Source organism: Chaetodon auriga, chromosome 14 (genome assembly GCF_051107435.1).
Source record: "Chaetodon auriga isolate fChaAug3 chromosome 14, fChaAug3.hap1, whole genome shotgun sequence".
Classification (NCBI taxonomy): Eukaryota; Metazoa; Chordata; class Actinopteri; order Chaetodontiformes; family Chaetodontidae; genus Chaetodon; species Chaetodon auriga.
The window spans coordinates 6,907,784-6,926,734 of record NC_135087.1 but is presented as its reverse complement, the minus strand read 5'-3'; the positions used below and the strand labels follow the sequence as shown (position 1 = coordinate 6,926,734).

The following is an 18,951-nucleotide window of genomic DNA, read 5'->3' as shown; positions in this document are numbered from 1 at the left end:
AAGAGAGTAAGACTCTAAGGAGAAGAATGGGCGAGTATTTGTCCTGTTACTGAACTCGAGAGTGCATCATGGGAAGGAAACCACAAGAAAATACTACGGTTATATGACAGACATCTTTTGACTTGTTAAACATTCTTCTTTAAACAAACATCTCTGCAGTCTGTCACCGCTTGATGTGTTTACTACGATGTTACTTTGGAAAAAAAAAAAACTGGAACCAAAACAAGGTCTGCAGACAACCTTCAGAGGTTTAGAGGATGCCATATTTTTTCATTCATGAATCTTGACTCAAAGCCAAGTGAAGGCTCAAATCATTTTAATTGAACACTATGGTTGCTGTTGAAGTATTTTCCTGTTTTTCTCCATCACACTGTTCTACCTGCATCTCCCACACTCTGAGTGTGGATCTACAGCTATTAGCACACCACACATGGTGAATGGAGGGGTGATAGGGGAGGTGACTGCTGGACATGGCGGGCGCTACACCTAACTGTGGCAAGGGTGGGGGACCGAGCGAAGGGTGGAGTGGATGGCGTACGGCAGCACACACAGTGTTAGTGTTACCGTTGGAACAATTCGTCCTCAACGCTTTTGAGAAGGCTCCTTGGAGAGAAAAGACGAGAGAGAAAGAGAGGCCGACAGCCAAGAGAGGACAGAGAGAAGTTGAAGGAGAAAAACAGTCAAAAGCACACGGACAAGTGAGAAGGAGCTTACAGGCCAAAACAACATTTCAAGTGCAGATGGGAAGAGTGAGTTCATGCACAGACACAGGTTAGCTCCAGTAAATATGCAGGTTAATGTGAGAGGCAGAGAGGAGCATCAAAAAGAAAAAGTATTCACACTCAGTGTGCACAGCGGATATCAGCTTTTAGTATTAAAGCATACGTTGTTCCTAAGCACTACCACTGCTACTACTGTGCATCTTTGCATTTTGTGTTTTTAATTCTAACAGACTCCAAAGACATAAAATAAATACAACAACAAAACTTTAACCATGCGTTTGTTTCCTTTCTCTGGATGAATCTCAAGAGATGCATCCATCTAATAAATAAGCCAGGTCGAGAGAGAGAGAGAGAGCGAGAGAGAGAGAGAGAGGGAGAGAGAGAGAGAGAGAGAGAGAGAGAGAGAGAGAGAGAGAGAGAGAGAGAGAGAGTGGTGGGGTAAATAGGAGCAGTTCCTGTGACAACAGTTTCCATGGCTTACCTGGTTGTTATTCCTCCCTCTGCAAAGGGACTCCAGGGGGAGGGGAAGTCATTATCTTTACTCACATCCTGTGGAAAGACACACACGCACAAAAATAGATTTTTCAAAGAACGAATCCAATCGATTCACTTTTTTCCCCACATGCACTTCAAATTAATTGATTGCAAACAGAAACAGAGAGCAGTTCTTGAACACTGGTATTGATTAAACTGAACATGATTATCACCATTTCAGAATGAGCCTCAGTTTCCTTCCGGAGTGGTGGTTCAAACTGGAGCTTGTCGACTGTAAATGAAAAAAAAATGTGTACAATTGTTTTATCTTTAAATCATCCTGCACACACCTTTGGCACTAGAGGGCATCAGTGCCCAACACTTAAGACACACACAGTCTTGGGAGAAGTACTCTTGTGTATTAGTAGCAGGAGCCTTGGAAAACACTCTTTGAGTCCATTCTTAACAAACAAAATCACATGTAAGAATGAACCAAAAGCAGATCAGCTGCTTCCATCACAATGTACCTGCCAAAACACCGCAGAGGTCCTTCATAGATTTATTACGCCACTACGTGAATGTCTGGTCTGCAGTCCACAGACGAGTCGGTCACCAAAGACAAACACAGATTACACTTGACACTAACCAGGTCTGTTCACTTTGGGGGAATATTGGTACGAGAGCAAGAATTACAAATAAATCATGGAACAGATTCCGCTTAGTTTAGGTTTGAGGTCGCATTCTTTCAAACAGTCGATCCCGTAGAGGAGACTGGTGTAGTGTCCAGTATAAACATGGTGTGATCCTGCAGCAATTGTGAAGGTGAAAGAAATGAACCCACCTGCCAATACATAGTCCAACATAATCAGCTTCTAATTAACAAAGAAACTCTGTGTTCAAGAATTCAGACCGCAGTTTTTTTTATTTTTTTTCCCCAGTGTGTTTTTCTGCTTGAGGTATGCTGATAATGTGGAGGTGCTGCAGCATTTAAAACACAGATAACAGCGAGGAGGTGAGTCTCTGACACACAGGAAAACATTTGAGAAAGTGAAGCTGAAGAATCAGGCGAGACGTAAGTCAACCTTATCTTCCTTGTTAGGATCTGATTAGTCATTCAAACAGGAACCAAGACGTCACAATGTCCAAATTATTCAACCTTTTCAAGCTAAAGAGACTGTAAGTAGCCACCCCATGCAGAGGAACTCACCTTATTAGGGCCATGTAAATCTCAAACACAATGTTCTGTTATGTGCTACAATATGATCCTATTTCTCAGGAAGTCTTAGGAGTGAGCTGGGGAACAAACACACACTGTCTCACTACACTGTCACTAACCTGCGTCCCCCCTGTGTCCCTCAGTGAAGCTAGGACTTGAGCATGGCCCTCCTTGGTCTGTCCCATTGTTTGCTTCATGCAGGAGGGAAAGTCAGACGTAAGTGTGAGAAATTGAGATGAAACTTAACAGGAAGTGCATCTGGTACAAAGAATCACAGCACAAGCAAGCACAAAGCACAATGAAGCTACAAATAAATACAACAAACACCCAACAAAGACACAATATCTCACCACTGGACTGTTATTGCGTCAACCCAAAATGATGAAACGAGACACAGTCACACTTCTACCATGACCGGCACAACACAGCAACTTAATCTGCGACATATGACGGCGACACAGACACACAACAACTTCCCTGAAGGGTCGCAAAATAATAGACATGCACAATCTATTAAGCTGAGTCCTTTGCCAACAATTGTTGACTGTAAACCAAATTCCTTAAGAAACCTTTATGAGCCCTTCAGACAAGCTATTTCACATTACTCACTGAGTAAAACATGAGGGACGTTAACCCGCTACTTTAAAACAGCACACTGCACAGAAGCATCATGGACTCTACAACATCCACTATCTCTGCCATGAATCCCCAGGCTATTTTTATACACGCTACCACATGCTGTGGTCTGGCAACGTGTCAGCCAGTGTTTCAGGATTAGTGGGATGACCCTCAGACAAGCCGCTGGACCTCTATCAAGCTAAACAGCCAGGCTGACTGACATGCTGACCAATGACAGGACAGATTCATGGCAGGGGGGCTGAGCCTTGTACATGGTGATGGGTTGGGGCTTTTTGTTCACTTACAGTCTATCTCTGAGCGCGTCCTCTCAGCTCTGGCTTGTTTGTTGGTGGAGCGGATAGTGTGTCTGACTGCAGAGAGCGGCTGAAACACAGAGTGAGGGAGACAGAGATTTAAAGAAAAGGAAAGTGGTTTTGACAGTGGTACCAAGTGGGTAAAGTGTTACGACATTATATAACACCAACATTGCCTTGAGTCACTTGGCACAATTATGACATTCATCTTTTGAAATAATCTGGAGAAACAAATTTCTGAAGCCTGCATGCCAACTTAAAGCAGAACTGAGAGCTACTCTTTGCATCATCACATTATCATGCATCCCAGAGGCTGTTTGTTTGCAACGAGCTCCATTGCTTGCAGTCAATAGCCTTCAGGGTTTTTTCATTCATCGTGGCCAACACAGTGCTACTGCTGTCAGCGGGAGAAAAGCACAATGGTCTCTTAAAAGACACTGGTACCACCTCTTTGGCTGCCACATAGATGTGATGTTGATTCCAGTTGGAATAATAATGTCGATGGAGAGAATCAAGAAGAGGGGGGAAGGGAAGTTTTAGGGCAACATGAAAACACACTTCAGCAAAGCTCAACTTTTATCCTGCATCATCACAGAAAAAGCAAACTGTGCTGATACTTACATTCACTGCTGACAGAGAGTCAGTGTTCACATGATTTGGTAGCATCACTTTATATGAGGAGTGCTTGTTTCTTAGCATTTACTTAAAACCACACAAATGGAGCACAGAGCACAGTTTTAATATTTCAGGATATACTTTCAAAAGAAGTTATCAATGTGTTTCCTCATCTTCTTATACATGATCACTTCATTATAGGCTGTACAGACTTTTAATTTCCTTCTTAATTTCTCAAAGCAAAGGTGAAGTTGCCACAGCCTTGGTGCCGTTTTTAAAAATCTATGTGATGGAGTCAGGCATTACCTCGAGGTCATCGTCGTCCACCTCACTGTAATGCTGGTGGTTGTCTGGGTTGTTCATCTTGTCTAGAAGGTCAACAGCGAGCCTCCTTGTCAAGCCTGTCTGGGCCATGAACATATGCTGCAACAAGCAAGGCAGAATCGGGGGTTATAGTAATAGTTTGTAGATCCCTAAATTCACACACAAGGTCCATGCAGCCTGGAACATTAACATCCCTGCTGAAGTGATATCAAAGTCCTAGTTTTAGCGTTATAGAGTAATTAAACCGTCTACATTAATCATCAGATTCCTGGACCAGTAGGACACCTTTCCTCAGAGACGTGCACTGTGCTGATGATGAGACGAACTATCTGTTCAGAACGGTCTGTTTCTGAACAGACAGCTCTTCTTGGCACATGCCCACAGGCTGGAGCCTCAGTCTTCTTCCACTGGACTGAGGCCTTGTTGACATTATCTAAGAATGTCACTGTTCATAACTTGTTTTTAATAAACATGGTGCAACTGGATTTTAAACCAGTTTACGGCCAGACAATAATATATATGTATAGCAAGGTAAAAAATATAGTAAAGGAACTGAAGGAAGAATCAGTAAAAAAAAAAACATGACTTTTAAAAATTAGGATGCAGATTTTCCATTGTGAACAGGTTCAGGAAAAAAAGTGCAAACATTACAATGTCCTACAATATATGTGAGTGAGCAATAAGATTCATTACCGATAGAAGTTTTTCTGCAGTGGGCCTCTTCTTTGGATTCTTGGTCAGAGACACTTTAACGAAGTTATGGAAGGCAGAGGACCTGGGGTACGAGATGATTTTGTTTTAATGTAGTGATTTGCACTATTATCCTATTATAAGACAAAAACATAGAGTATCATAATGTAATCCCAGAATGGCACACTGAAAATTCTGGAGCACTCACCATTTGTTTTTGTCCTTTAGCTTCGGAGGCTGGAAGCTGCTCTTCGACATCAGAAACAAAGCCCTAAAACAAAAACACATGGAGTAAGAGTGGTTTAGGCAGACTTAAGGAGGGAAATACAGGTGACCCAAAGTAAAGAATGACAGGGCCTGCAACCCCTTCTAATACCAGCCTTTGACTTACTTTGACTTAAACAGGATGGCCATTTAAGAGTAACACAAAAGCTGAAAGAAGCCTAAGAATCATCTGAGGAAGCTCTGATCATTTCTGAGAAAAGAAAAACATACCTCATTGGGTGCAGGTCAAACATCGGAGGCTGTAGCTCGGCCAGCTCTATGGACGTGATGCCAACAGCCCAGATATCACACAGCTGGTTGTAGCCACCGTTCTTCTCCACTGCTGCTACTTCTGGAGCCATCCTGCACAGATTCAGGACAAAAATAAGACCGAAAGGTTGGTCAGCGAGGCCTCCTTGAAGTGAAAACCAGCACTGATACAAACATGAGATAGGAAATGGAGATGATTTTCGGTCAGGAAACAGGTCTGAAAGAGGCCTTGCACTTCCTGAAATCAGGCCTCCTTGAAGTGGAGTTTAGAGGTCAGGGTCAGTGAGGGAACAGCAGTCCTGAAGTCGGTATGGATTCAGTGTCTTGTTCAAAAACACTTGAGCTGCTGTGGGGATTTGAACTTTTATCTTTCAGGGGGACACCTCGCCACCACAAACTAGTTTCTGTTCGATAAAATGTGGTGACAGACAGTTGACTGGAAAATGTTTTAATAACTGATTGACAGTATTTAATAAATTCTTGTGTGAATAAAACTAATTCCAGACAAAAATAAAGAAGTCAAAATAACAGTTCTTGACCTATTCAAAGGCAGACCGGCTCATCTGATGGAGGGTGACACACTTACCAATAAGGTGTTCCAATGAAGGACTTTCTTTTCGCAATGGTGGCTGTTATTTTGGCTGCAACTCCAAAGTCAGCTGTAATGAAGATTGACAGGGCTTTTCAGATTATGTAATCCACATACGACCGAAAGCTACAGAGGAGTTCAAGTCCTTGAGAATTAAGACGCTGAAGAGCATCTTACCTAACTTCACATCTCCGTTGTCTGTAAGAAGTATGTTGGCACCCTGACAAAAAAAATCCCACAAACATTTATTTCACTTTGAGAGAATACATTCCAGATAATAATATGTTATTCTGACATGACCAAGGTGACTTAGAGGTGCAGTCATTGATTCTAATCAGTACAGTTTGTGTCAAACTCAGCAAACATCTCCTCCCCAGCAGCACAACACTATTCCAGCCAAACAGCAACAGATGGCCTTCATGCTTGTGCTCAGAACATGTTAACGCCATTGTATGTTAACGTTGGTGAGGCTTTTCAATGGTGGAGACACCTTTGAGAGACATGTTAAATTACTTGCCCACAGGTATTCAGCTTTCTTTCTAGTTTACCAAGATCTGCTGTTGTTGTGATGTGAGCAGTAGTAACAGGAAGGTTGTGAGTGTTGCTGTCTGGCGCTGGTGTGCTGGTTCTAAGAAACCGTCTCCTCCTCTCTTCATGTTAGCTATGTGTGCATGAATTTGGGGGGGGGGGGGGGCGTGGCTTCAGGGGGAGCAGCAAAGGATGGGAGGAGTTAGTCTCAAACTATTCTGTCACAGCTCATGCTGAAGTGAGCTGACGTGTTGTCAAACTGGTTCATAACAAGGTGCTGGTCATGTGTTAAACTCTCTCAGTAGCATCTGGTCTAGTTGAAGCATTAAGTGCTGGCCTGTTACTGAGCTGACTGCCAGTAAAGTTGCTCCTGTATCACAGTTTTCGACAGTTCCACTGAAAGTGTTTCTGTTGGCTGTGACTGACAGTGTCTCTGGTGGCATCCTGCGGTGAGAGCAGAGGAAACAGGAAGTGCTTGCTGTGTAGAGCTGAGTAAAGATAATAGGTCAAGCCCTGACCCTCTGTGATAACACATGATACTGAGGCTGCAGCCTGTGTGTGCACCAGACTCGATCAACTTAAGCTCAAACTCAAAACTGCTGTGAAGTGACACCATTGGTCACATGCTTTCGAGTGACCACATCCTCTGTTGCGTTTCTCATGTGATTTCAGTTCACACCTTTGCAGCGCTGCTGTGCTGGAGAGAAGTCAGACCCCTGCACTGCTCGAGAGCCAGGGGTCAGCTCCCCCCCCCACCTGGTTAAAATTAGTGCTACAAGAGAACACAGACAAAACAGAAATGATACCTTGATGTCACGGTGCATCTTGCCCTTGGTGTGCAGATATCCCAAACCCTGAAAATGAAATTAATAAGTTCTGTAATGAGTTTCATTGCAATTTCAAATGTTGGATTATCCACTCAAAAATGATTTAAAAGTGCAATTACCTGTAAGGTCTCTCTGCAGACATACGCTATCTGAAGCTCTGAAAGAGGTCCCGTCACTGTAACGACACAAGTTCAAGTTCATTCCATGTTTGCGGTGAGGATAAAGCAGAAATAGATTTTACAATATATGAACAGTATTTCAAACCATGTTATGACTGCATCTTTGAGTTTAAGGTTCAGTGTGCAGGATATGTGGGTATCTATGGGTACAAATGGAATATAATATCCATAGTTGTGTTTTCATTAGTGTTTGATAACCCGAAAATAAGAATCATTGTGTCGTCATTATCTTAGAATGAGCTGTTTATATCTACAGAGGGGCGGGTCCTCTTCCCCGCAATGTTGCACTACTATGTTTCTACAGTAGCCCAGACTGGACAAACCAAACACTGACTCTAGAGACCGCCTTTCGCATTTTTTCATGTTTGGAGCAGCCGCCGTAGAGGAGGGTGAGGTGAGTGGTATTGAGTTGTTTGACATCTGCAACCTCACCTCTAGATTCCACCACATCCTTCACACTGGACCGTTCAGAGAAAAGCTCACCATGATAAATGTCCTGCAGAGATCCTCCACCACAGTACTCCATACATATCCAAAGCTTCTCTCGACTGATGAAAAGAGAGAAAATTATAAGTTAAGAACTGCTGCTTTGCCACTCGCACTTAGTGGAGTGGTTAGCACACAAGCTATCATTACTTTACTCTAATAATTTTTGTAATGAAAGGAGACATTAGCCACCATCTACTCCATCTTCACCCCCAAAGTCTCAAAAGTCAATCAGAACTGCTCAACAGGTGTTGTAGGGAGGGTCGAGCTTGCATTCGCTGTCCTGTATTTGTGCACATGGAGCAGAAATGCTTCTGCTCACACATACTGTTCTGTGCGCTCAGATCACTTGCAAGTGCCTGGTTTATCTGCATGGGTTGTGACACTAATTGAACCCAAAAGAGGAGCTTTTTCTGTGTTTTTCTGTGTTTCTCATTCTACATTTCAGAAAAAAAAAGGGTTTGGTTGCCGATTACCATGGCAGTATCTTCAGTTAAGTAGCCAAATATTTTGACAAAAGGCAAAACATACTTAAGCAGTACAAGCATCCCACAATGGTGTCTTGTTGAACAAGTTAAACAGTACAAATCAACAATCCGTCCTGAAACAACTTCATCGAGATGTTAATAAAAAAGGGTAAGTGCTTCTGCAGAAAGCTGAAAAATAAACAAACATTAGGCTTCTGATGTTCAGTGAACTGGAGGTCTGACAGGAGAGGGTGAGTAGAAAAATGATGTCAACACTCTGACAAGCTAAAAAGTAGACTGTGATCAAACTGTGACGGTTGGCCTGCAGAGGCGTTGATACTGTACACTGACCCAGATTCCCAATCACAACTGTGCTACTTTTCACACCTTTTAGTTGGACAGGGAAATGATTTCAGCTCAGGAAAAGGGTCTGAAAGGAAACTTCAACTTCCCCAAATGAAACTGTGGTTCTTCTAATACAACTAATGTACTTCTATAATAATTAATGCATGGCGGGTTGCTCATTAACATTTTACAGTAACCATTTGTGCTCTGTGTGGCGAGACTGTACCAAGACAGGCCTGCTGTGACAACACATGCATCTCTCTGGACTAAAAGCCATATAAAAACACATCAGAGGCTCGTATTCCAGTTAAACCTGCTGGAAGTCGGAGGCAGCAGTGGGCGGACCGGCGCAACTTCCCTTAGATAGCAGCCACAAAACACAGTCTCCATTAAAACATGTGAGCCGCATCCTGGTACTGAAGGGCCTAGTCAGCACCAGTCAGCCCAGTTCAAGGGCTTGAGTCATACTTTCACACACAGGTGTGACTAAGTAATTAAATACGTCATGTGAGTTTCAGGCAGCGGCTCGTTAACTCCCTTTGACAGTAAGATATGAATTCCACAAATGTCAAACCTTGGCCTGGCTGTGAGAGAGGACAAAACACTGAGTATAAAATGAGAAAACAGCAGTATTTTAAGCCGGCTCTTACCAGAGGTAGCTCCCAAAGTAGGCCACAATATTGTGGTGCATGCATTCCTTCACCATGAAGATTTCCTGCTGTATGATGGAAAAGTCATCCCCTGGAAACAGAGGGAGAAATCACACAGACACATGGACAAAAAATTAGATTTTCATTTTCTGCAGAGGGATTTTTTTTTTTTTTCCCATTTTAAAATGAGATATTTTCCATGTGGAAATAAACACGTAACAAAACGACTGTGGGCATAAAATTACTTGACATTTAGGGTCAACAATTTGGGTTATGATTCATCTTCAAAACCTACACAATAGAATGTATGTTTTGACACTGGAACGAACGCTGAATTGGAAACGCTGACACAAACAACCACTCACAGCATTTCGGATTATACAAAGGTTGTGCACGCCTTAAACTGCAGGCTCTAGAAAACACTCAAATCTTTCCTTTTAGTTTGCCAGAGTCAAAACCACAGACGTCTTCCTATATTTCCCTCTGACTATATGGTTCAATATTTCACCTCTGTGTAAATACAGGAGATTACGGTACAGCCAAAAACAATAGAAGGAACACCTTGTACTTTTAAAGTTTATGCGGTAAAGACTGATATCCAGGCTGCTTTCCAGTTCAGCAAAGCACTCTAACACATCCGACCAGGAGGAAGTAAGAAGACAAAAATATGTAAGCCCAGCTGCTCCCAATTGTGCAGAGACATGGCCCTGGAATACATTAACAGGAGGTTAAGATTACCAGACTCTGCCAGCTTCAGTGCTCTATCAACAGACTGTCATCAAAGGCATGAGTCCAGGCTAAGCTCATTTAATGGATACGATCTCTGCCAAAAAAAACTGCACATTACTTGTGGTGGGAAATTACTGTCAACAAACACTTTTCTCCCATTCTTTCTGCTTATGGTCAAGTGTGTCAATTCTGCTCACCTATGCTGCATGTACACAAAGATGTTTTGATGGCTGAGTCCTCGTCTAAAAATCAGCTGTTTCATAAAAATAGTTCAGTGTCTTGCAAATTTTGGCAACTACCATCAGCTGCGGCCTGAGGACAAAAATAAGTTCTTGACCTGCACTTTATACATACTGCTCCAGACAATGTACCAGGTGGCTTGTGGTCTAGCCTAATTAAAGTGATACAGGGGCACTTAAACTGTGGAAGAAAACATGATAAATGGAGAAACATCCTGGACCGCTGTGGCTTTTTTTTTGAGTGCACAAACAGTTTGAGCCCAATGAGCCAACTGCTGAACAGCAGTCCTGTTTTCAGTCTGTCTGGGAGGGGTTAGGCTCTCTCATGTGAGTCTGAATTAAAGTCTGGTTGGAATGCCGACACGTGCTTTACTATCCCGCTGAGCAACAAACAGTAAATTTACATTAGCTCTGAACTTATCCTCAGCTACTAATTTCAGTATTTAGTAACATCACACAACTTGAGATGCAACTGTTAGATGTCTGAACTTCATAAACAAACAAACAAACGTGCACCTGCATCCCTGGTGTCCATGAAGTGCCCAGTGTATTACAAACTTAATCTATACTATAATTAGTATTTAGTCTCATTTGTTCAATCATGAAGGTGAGATGAAGACCTTGAGGGATGAGGCTGGAAAATTTAGTGTCAACATACGACATGAAAAGATCCAAATCAATTGTAAGATCCTCCAGTTTTTTTTAAAAAAACCCTATATATCAGACGCCCTCAGGCGTACTCCATCCCTCCTTCGACACTGGCCCCCCCTCCATCCCACGATCCAACTACAAACTCATTGGTGACTGCACCTTTGCGGCCATGGTCCCTGAACCCTGGAACAACCTCCCACTCTCTGCTAGACTGGCCCCCTTCCCTCAGCTCATTTAAAACTCAGCTCAAAACCGACCTTTATTCTTCTGTCAGTTTTATGTAGCTGGCTGTCATTGTTTCAGCTGTGTCTCTGCTTTGCCGTTTTAACAACGTTTTATTAAATGTCATTTATTTTCACTGTTGTTTGGCTTTGAACGCTGCACGGCACTTTCATCAGCTCCTGTTGTTTTTAAATGTGCTCTTGACAAACTTGACAAACAAGTTATGTCTGCCAACCTGAAGCCTGATAAACCTTTTTTCATTCCTCTCTGCCATAGACCTTCGTTGTTGACCAAAACCAAAAGCACATCAATGAGCCCCCCGCTGCACTGGGTGACATGTTGCTTCATTACAAGAGAAGTGCAGTTTATTTTCAGTTGATCCCACATATTTAGTCATGCTGCTGTAAATACTCACTAGTCACCAGGGCATCAAAGATGGAGTAATTCACAGCTGAAAATAGTCACCAACAAATGCACTGCTAACTACTGTCTGAGTTATGTTTACAATTTGTTTTCACAAAGAGATTTATGTCTTCAGTAGGAACCAATGGGTTTGGGGTGGAGTACTACTGACAGAGCAGGGCAGTCAGAAAGCATTCAGAGACAGCACAACATGTGGACAATTTTGGTCTTTTCATGGGATTTGTTGACAGTAACAAAAATACACAACATGACTAATCTTGTCCATCAATCAAGAGGAGGAGACATGTCACGAAAATACTTTTTTAGCTTTTACAATGCTGAGATGTTGATGTGCAAAAAGAAGAACAAGTCGCCAGTGAGAAGACATGTTCTGAACATACAACATGCTGCATGTGGAAACTGTGAGTGGAGTGTACATCCAACTGGTTTTACATGACCCAATGAAGACATTAATAGCTGTAAGCGTAGGCATGTTTTTACTGTTATTATGATTCAATAGCCATGACATATTAAGGACATTTAATTCACTACCCTGCTGAGTGCCTCAGGCTTCTTCAACAATTCCAGTTCTACCTGTAGTTTGGGATGCAAGTCTTTAAACTTCCTGTTTAAGTCTTCTTCATGAGATTTCTCTCATTTGCTCTGCACCCTGCCATAGTCCTGTCTCTCCATGCTTGAGACCTGGCTGCAGCCATTTATTCCTACAAGCTAATCATCTCCATTTCTCAATTATTATTCTTGTTATTATTTCTTAATTATTATTCTTGCTTGACAAGTCTGTGACAAGGATAAATCACGTATGCTGAAGAATGTCAACAAAAGCTGTGGTGAGCTGCCAATATTATTCAGTTCCAACCCCTCCCTAAAGTTAAAGTCTTCTTTAATTACTTTCATGTGGCACAGCGAGGATGTAGTGAATGTCTCACAGCAGTTAGCGTTTTGCAGCTTCAGTGCACGGCTTTAAAGATGACAAATGTGAAATTAATTTCCCGCAATATTCTTTGTTTGCCACATTACAAAACTCGAAGTGAAAGTCACACTTCTGGGAGCTCATTAATCTTGTAACAATTACATATCACTGCATGTGTAATTACAGCGTTATTACATTTGGTGTCATTTTCACACCGTTGGTTACAAATATATCTGTTGACAGAGAGCAAAATGGTGCGAGAAGCCACAAAAATTTCAGCGAGGGTAATTTCAGTGACACGACTCTGAGCTCGGTCAGAAGAAAAAATAAAAAAAACATAAAACACTCTTCTCTTCTTGGTGAGTGGAGGCCTAAGAGCGCAGCCACTTCCTCTCAGACTGAGCGCTTCCCTCTGCGCTCTCAATATGCACATCCTCGCTCACTGCCTCAGCTCTCTATTCAGTGTGTTGGGGTTGTTCAATGTGTCACAGCAATGTGATTTGATGGATTTTCTGTCAGTTTACTCCTAAAATGACTGTCTGAAGGAAAGAAGTTTATACTCAAAAGTAAAAATGAAACAATCTGAGGGGATTAGTGGAGATTTGAAAACTTTTCCAAAAGTTACTGCCTCTGTTCAGACGGGACAGCTTGTAGGGAATAAATGGAACTGCATGCAGAGATGACGGGCATTGATCCACACCCAAACGACTTGCAGCGGCAGAATTTCTAATGGAAACTGCCAGGAGGCTGGTGCCAACTTCTGAGGGACACTTACAACGACACAAAGAAAATTTACTGTCATGAAGAGAAAAGAGGCACCCTGAGATGAAGAAACTGGCGACTCAAGGTCTGAGCACTTTGAGAGAAAAAATAAACATTTTCTCTGCACTCCATCTTCCCTCAGTAGTCACTGATAGAGGACCAACACTCATTTGGTCTTCAATAGTCATTTCGCGCCCAGTTTATCAGACTGATCTGCTCTGTTCCCTACAGTCCCTGTAGCCAGAGGGCTTCACCACTCCTATCTCCTGTCTCCTGTCTCAGTCTGTGTCCCTTACTTCATACCAGAGTCACTCCTCCTGGTCAAACCTGTTTGAGTCTATGGTCCACCCAAAGCTGTTTTGAAGCACAGAGAGGTGTGACTCTTGCAAAAGTGGGGGTAAAGAAAAGAGAGTCCTGCTAAAACAGGACGACCTGGGCTGGGTTAATCCTTGCTTCACCATGAAAAAAAAAAAAAAGGCAAATAAGAACAGAGCAAATATGAATAGTGCTTACAAATGCTTATGGGAAAACCTGCCCAGGGTTCTGAACTGACAAACTACATGCACTGAAATACAGGACAGTGTCTGACTAACAAGCCTTCCCTGTTAACCTGTAACACTGCTCTTAACCATTTCTGACTTGACTTCACCCTGAGCCCGTTTGCACAGATGAGGCTTATTAAGAATGTAGATCAGTGAGTGAGTTGGAACTGATGCGATGAGTTGATTAATCGACTGATAGACAATTAATGTGTCACTTTTCATTCAAATAAATACATAAAGAGTGGACAGCTTCTCGTGTATGAAGACTTGCGGCCTTTCTCTGCTTTTAATGATTCTAAATTTAATATCTTTTGAGTTTTGCACTGTTTGGACATCACCTTGGGCTCTGAGAAGCTGTGAAGGGCATTTCACGTCTTTTTTTTTTTTTTTTTTACATTTTATAAGCAACAGACTTGACAAACGTCCTCTCACTCCTAGCCTAATGGTGACGTGATGAATGAAAGAGAAAACAAACAGCAGTGAATCTCTTCCTTCACTGACTGGTAATCAGTTCAGAGTTCAGACTGGCTGCTGCTGGTATAAAGCCCTCATCGTAATCCCACTAATCTGGATTGCACTAACTCTGTCACTAGGTCACCACCAGCACAGACCCCGGAGTCGGGCACAGCCAGAAATGTCCATGTAAAAGAGCTCATACCGCGTCAGTCATAAAAGAAGAACAGAATATTTTCTTTCTCCAGAATATGCTCAATATCCAAAATGATGATATTTAGAGAGCAAGATTGTAGCCTGCCAGCCATGAACCAAAGATCATCATTTCACCTAAAAAATAATACAATCAGGAAAACAACGCTGGGTCTGAGAGCACATAAATGTTTGCAGTGATGAGTATTGGCACTGTATGACAATATTTTTTTCTCTTTAGTACTTTTTGTGCATTCCATTCAAAATCCTGGAAAACACCAGACTTATTTTCCAGACTTCCTCTTACCAAAAAAAAACAAAAAAAAACAAAACTCAGACAACAGAACCATGAGAAAAACTGAGATAATGAGACGGAGATCACTCTTACCTGGTTCCAACTTTATGATCTTCACAGCAGCGAGCTCCCCAGTTTGTATGTTTCTGGCCTGAAAGACACAACAGCAGCACAATCAGCAAGGCTACAAATATTCATCTTCCAATGTCCAATCCTCAACCTGCTCATGACAAAAGCACTAGTCTGATTAGCTGTTATCTGGAGCTCTTGAAACTTGTGATTGGCTTTTTCCATTTTCTTCTTCACGTTTATTTTTAAGCTAAATGTTTATTCAAAAACAAAAAATCAATCAGCAGAAGAATCAGTACTGAAAATACTCTTCAGTTGCAGCCTTGAACATTGCATGACGCTGTATTCTGATGGGACATCACTTGCAGCTTTGGCCTACATAAGCATTAAACCAATAAATGTCATTTGTCATTTGGATGATCCTTTGGCCTCTGAGAGAGGTGGAGTGAAAACATCCAAGTGTAGGATACAAATGGCTTCATTTCCATCAGACAAATCCAACATCATTACATTCTTAAGTCATGCCAAAACCCATCAGTTACCTCTGCTGTGTTTTCACACGAGACCGACTAAAATCAAACCTGAAGTCTGCTTAAAAAAAACAATGTCACCATTAGTTCAAACTGTGGCCATTGTTGGTCAGCATGGAGAAGCTGGACAGTGTCTGACCACAACCATGACAGAAAACCTTTAACGTTCCTGCTGTCGATGACTCGTCATTTAGTCAGTCTCAAGTTGTGTAATTTGTTCACTCTTGAAATTCTCTTTCTTTCATATATTTGAGCAGTACCATCTTCATCATGTGATATTTTATTATGCCAACAGCTACATCTCAGTGGCATTAGATTTAAAAACAAATCCATCCATCATTTGTGAAATTTATATCTTAAAGCGGGCTGCACTGACTTCCAAATCCAGGTCAAGACGGGATGCTCCCTAATCCGGGGGAGTGAAGTGATGGGACGAGCAGCTAAATCAACCGTAAACCATAAAAGCCTCCAGCATGGCCACCTTTCAACACAGGGAATGTGCTGGTGATTCACACACATAAACAGTATACCACACAAAGCTTAAACTTGTTCTGCAGCTGGTACCACACATGCATACACACAAACACTAACAGAAGGCAACTTCACAAAAATATTTTTGACATAGGAATGATATTCTGCCGTGTAGTTGTTGTACTATGGCACATTTGCTCGGCTTTCAACTGTGGAAGTCAGTGACTCTCCTGCTTTCCAGTGTGTTTAACTAACTACCAAATACTTGCTTAAAACCTGCCTGTCTTTATATTTCCTGAAGTTGCTAACGCCAACCTGAGTACTACACCCAGAAAGGGGAAGTTCTGAACCGACTGCTCAGCTGACGAAGCAGCTTTAACAACCTGAAACAACCTTTGGCTGAAGGACGGAGCAGTCTGGCAGGTAACAGGCCTTTAAAGAGACAAGATCTGACACAAGATCAACCACCGTGTCAGACTGAGGGAAAACAGGTGCCCACATAGATGTAAGGTTCACTGCAGTAACAATGCAGACACTGACTTCAGAAAAACAAAGACGATATTTCCTCACATCCAACTTTTAAGAACAAGGAAGTTCTTGCACACTATAAGAGACTTATTGAGGTGTGCAGGATTCCTTGGTTCCTTCTTTGTCATCCATTTTTGGCACTAATGCTGGTAGAGGCAGAGCTAGTATCAGTACTACATTATATCACTAACCTTTCACAGACAATCCATTTGTGGCATTTCATCTGCTAATGCAAAATCAAAACATGCCTAAAAATTGTTTACTTCTAGAAATAATCAGAGTAAGATTCTGGTAAATAATGTGTGGGAAACCTTTAAAAGCCCTGATTCGACACAGAATCCCAATAAATAAAAGAATATTATAGCAAAAAACTACTCTGAGCTAAGGCTATGGCATCACAGTGAAGATAAATGAATCATTATCACCAGTAATAACAAAGAGGAGGAATATGTGGTACCCAAATTAATATAATAAGATCTAATAAATCATCCAAGGTGAGGAATGCTGTGCCCATTTAAATTCAACCGAGCACAACGGGCCAAGGGAGGACTTTTCCCAGTGAGAGGTGTTTCCGCTGTCAGTGCAGCTCTGAACACACCCATAGTGAAACGCATGTTTAAACAGGGGCCTGATCATATTACAGCCCGCTGCAGCGCTACAGCCTGCAAGCTGTGGGAGAATACCAGGCGCAGCATTCCACCGGTGGCCTGTCTGGGGGTGGGGGCTGGCCACAGAGGCTTTGTATGGAGAGGGACCATGACAGGCTGCCTGAACTATCACACCCTGGACCAGATGGATCGCCTGTTTATCTGTGGCAGATGGATAAACAAAAAAAATTCTCCAGCAAAAAACAGCACACTGCAGCCAACAGACTGCGGGAATAATGTGTTTAAACTACCTTGTTTAGCCGAACCGTTTCTGTACAGACTCAATCTTCTCATATCTCTTTGAAAAAGTGATAAGTGAGATTCAGTAGCATCTATCTCTCTAGTACATGCCAGTGAAGAACTGATACTTATACAATGATACAGAAGTATTTTCTCTGAATTTTATGCTGTAATTTGTAAGTTTTGAGCTACTGTGAGACAGAGGTTTATACTTCCATTAAACAGAAATGTTCTGACTCAGGAACAGTCCTGTTTTTGGCAGTACAGTGTGTTTATTTAACTCTTGACTTACTCAAATGTGTAAATGTTGCTGCCTGCGCATGAAAACACTGCACTATTTCATCTGAATGATCTAAAAAATTGTGTGAAACCGGAGAAGGTTCAAAAGGTAGCAAATAAATATAACAATGCTTACTTTTTTTTCCTCACAAGTTACATAGATATCAAAATGCTGTAGCTAATAGTATGGAAATATTTATATATGATTATGGCAGATTATTACATGTACCATCATGTCATCAATATTGAGGGTGTTTTATAGTCTGGCAGATTATCTCAGTTCAATACAACTAATTCTACTCAATAACTGATAGTAAGCCAATATCCACTTCTGGGAATGATTACCTCTACATTAATAGATGCTTTAATACGGCTGCTTTAGACTAAGGATTGTTAACACGGTCTCACCACAAAGAGAAAGAGTAAAGTGGATAAAATGGACAAGCAGGCACAAGAATTCGCTGTGCACTCGGCTTTGAACAGTCCAACAAGCTCAGGAAATTGTCAGCTAACCATAACGTAGTCTGCACAACCAGGAACAGACAACAGCAAGTTATATGATAAAATAAGCATGACAAAAATGAAAAACAAGCAGTAGGGCTGCAACTGTTGCTATCATTATTGATTAATCTGCAGACTACATTCTTGATAGCTAACTATTTCGCCTAGATTTAGTCAGAAAATGGAGAAAAATGCTTAGCACAGTTTCCAAGAGCACAATGTGACACTGGATGTTGCATTTACTGTCATATTTATGACCAGAAAAAGTAGCAAACCCTTTGAGAGCTGAGACCAGTACATGTTTGCCATTGGTTTATTAATTGCCAAAACAGCTGCAGATCTTTCTATCATTCCAGCTAAACAACAGTCTTGTGATATATCTCACTAGTAATATATAGGCCAGCTTGCATTATGTGAGAGTATTGCACAGTAAGTTCAAATATGATTCCCACGCTTTGCTCATTATGTGATGTGGTATCAACTACAGTTATTTCTGCAGCTGAAGAAGACTACAGCGCTGGGTGCACAACTTGGCCCCCCTTCAACAGCTACTGTCAAATGTGCTCGCCACATGTCATCATGACTTCCAAATTAAACAACACTCCTGCCTTAATTTAGGACTGCGGCTTGATTAGTCATGTGATGGTAAGCCAAGATATCTCCAGCTCTGGTGACAGGCTGTGGGAACCC

General features: G+C 41.8%; 1 protein-coding gene across 11 annotated transcripts in view; it reads right to left on the bottom strand.

Annotated features, from left to right (window-relative positions):
• map4k5 (mitogen-activated protein kinase kinase kinase kinase 5) overlaps positions 1–18,951 on the bottom strand; it is a 30,586-nt gene that overhangs the window by 10,501 nt on the left and 1,134 nt on the right. For 4 of the 11 annotated variants that reach the window (XM_076749267.1, XM_076749270.1, XM_076749265.1 and 1 more), the window contains exons 3-17: positions 15,090–15,147; positions 9,579–9,669; positions 8,114–8,178; positions 7,571–7,626; positions 7,431–7,478; positions 6,274–6,316; positions 6,094–6,166; positions 5,469–5,600; positions 5,182–5,244; positions 4,977–5,058; positions 4,266–4,382; positions 3,336–3,414; positions 2,532–2,603; positions 1,430–1,488; positions 1,204–1,271 (exon numbers count right to left, since the gene is read on the bottom strand). In XM_076749267.1, coding sequence (XP_076605382.1) covers positions 1,204–1,271; positions 1,430–1,488; positions 2,532–2,603; positions 3,336–3,414; positions 4,266–4,382; positions 4,977–5,058; positions 5,182–5,244; positions 5,469–5,600; positions 6,094–6,166; positions 6,274–6,316; positions 7,431–7,478; positions 7,571–7,626; positions 8,114–8,178; positions 9,579–9,669; positions 15,090–15,147 — 1,106 coding nt within the window. Of the gene's footprint in view, positions 1–564; positions 604–1,203; positions 1,272–1,429; positions 1,489–2,531; positions 2,604–3,335; positions 3,415–4,265; positions 4,383–4,976; positions 5,059–5,181; positions 5,245–5,468; positions 5,601–6,093; positions 6,167–6,273; positions 6,317–7,430; positions 7,479–7,570; positions 7,627–8,113; positions 8,179–9,578; positions 9,670–15,089; positions 15,148–18,951 lie in introns of all 11 variants that reach the window. The other 7 variants (XM_076749262.1, XM_076749264.1, XM_076749263.1 and 4 more) reach the window with 3 other exon arrangements.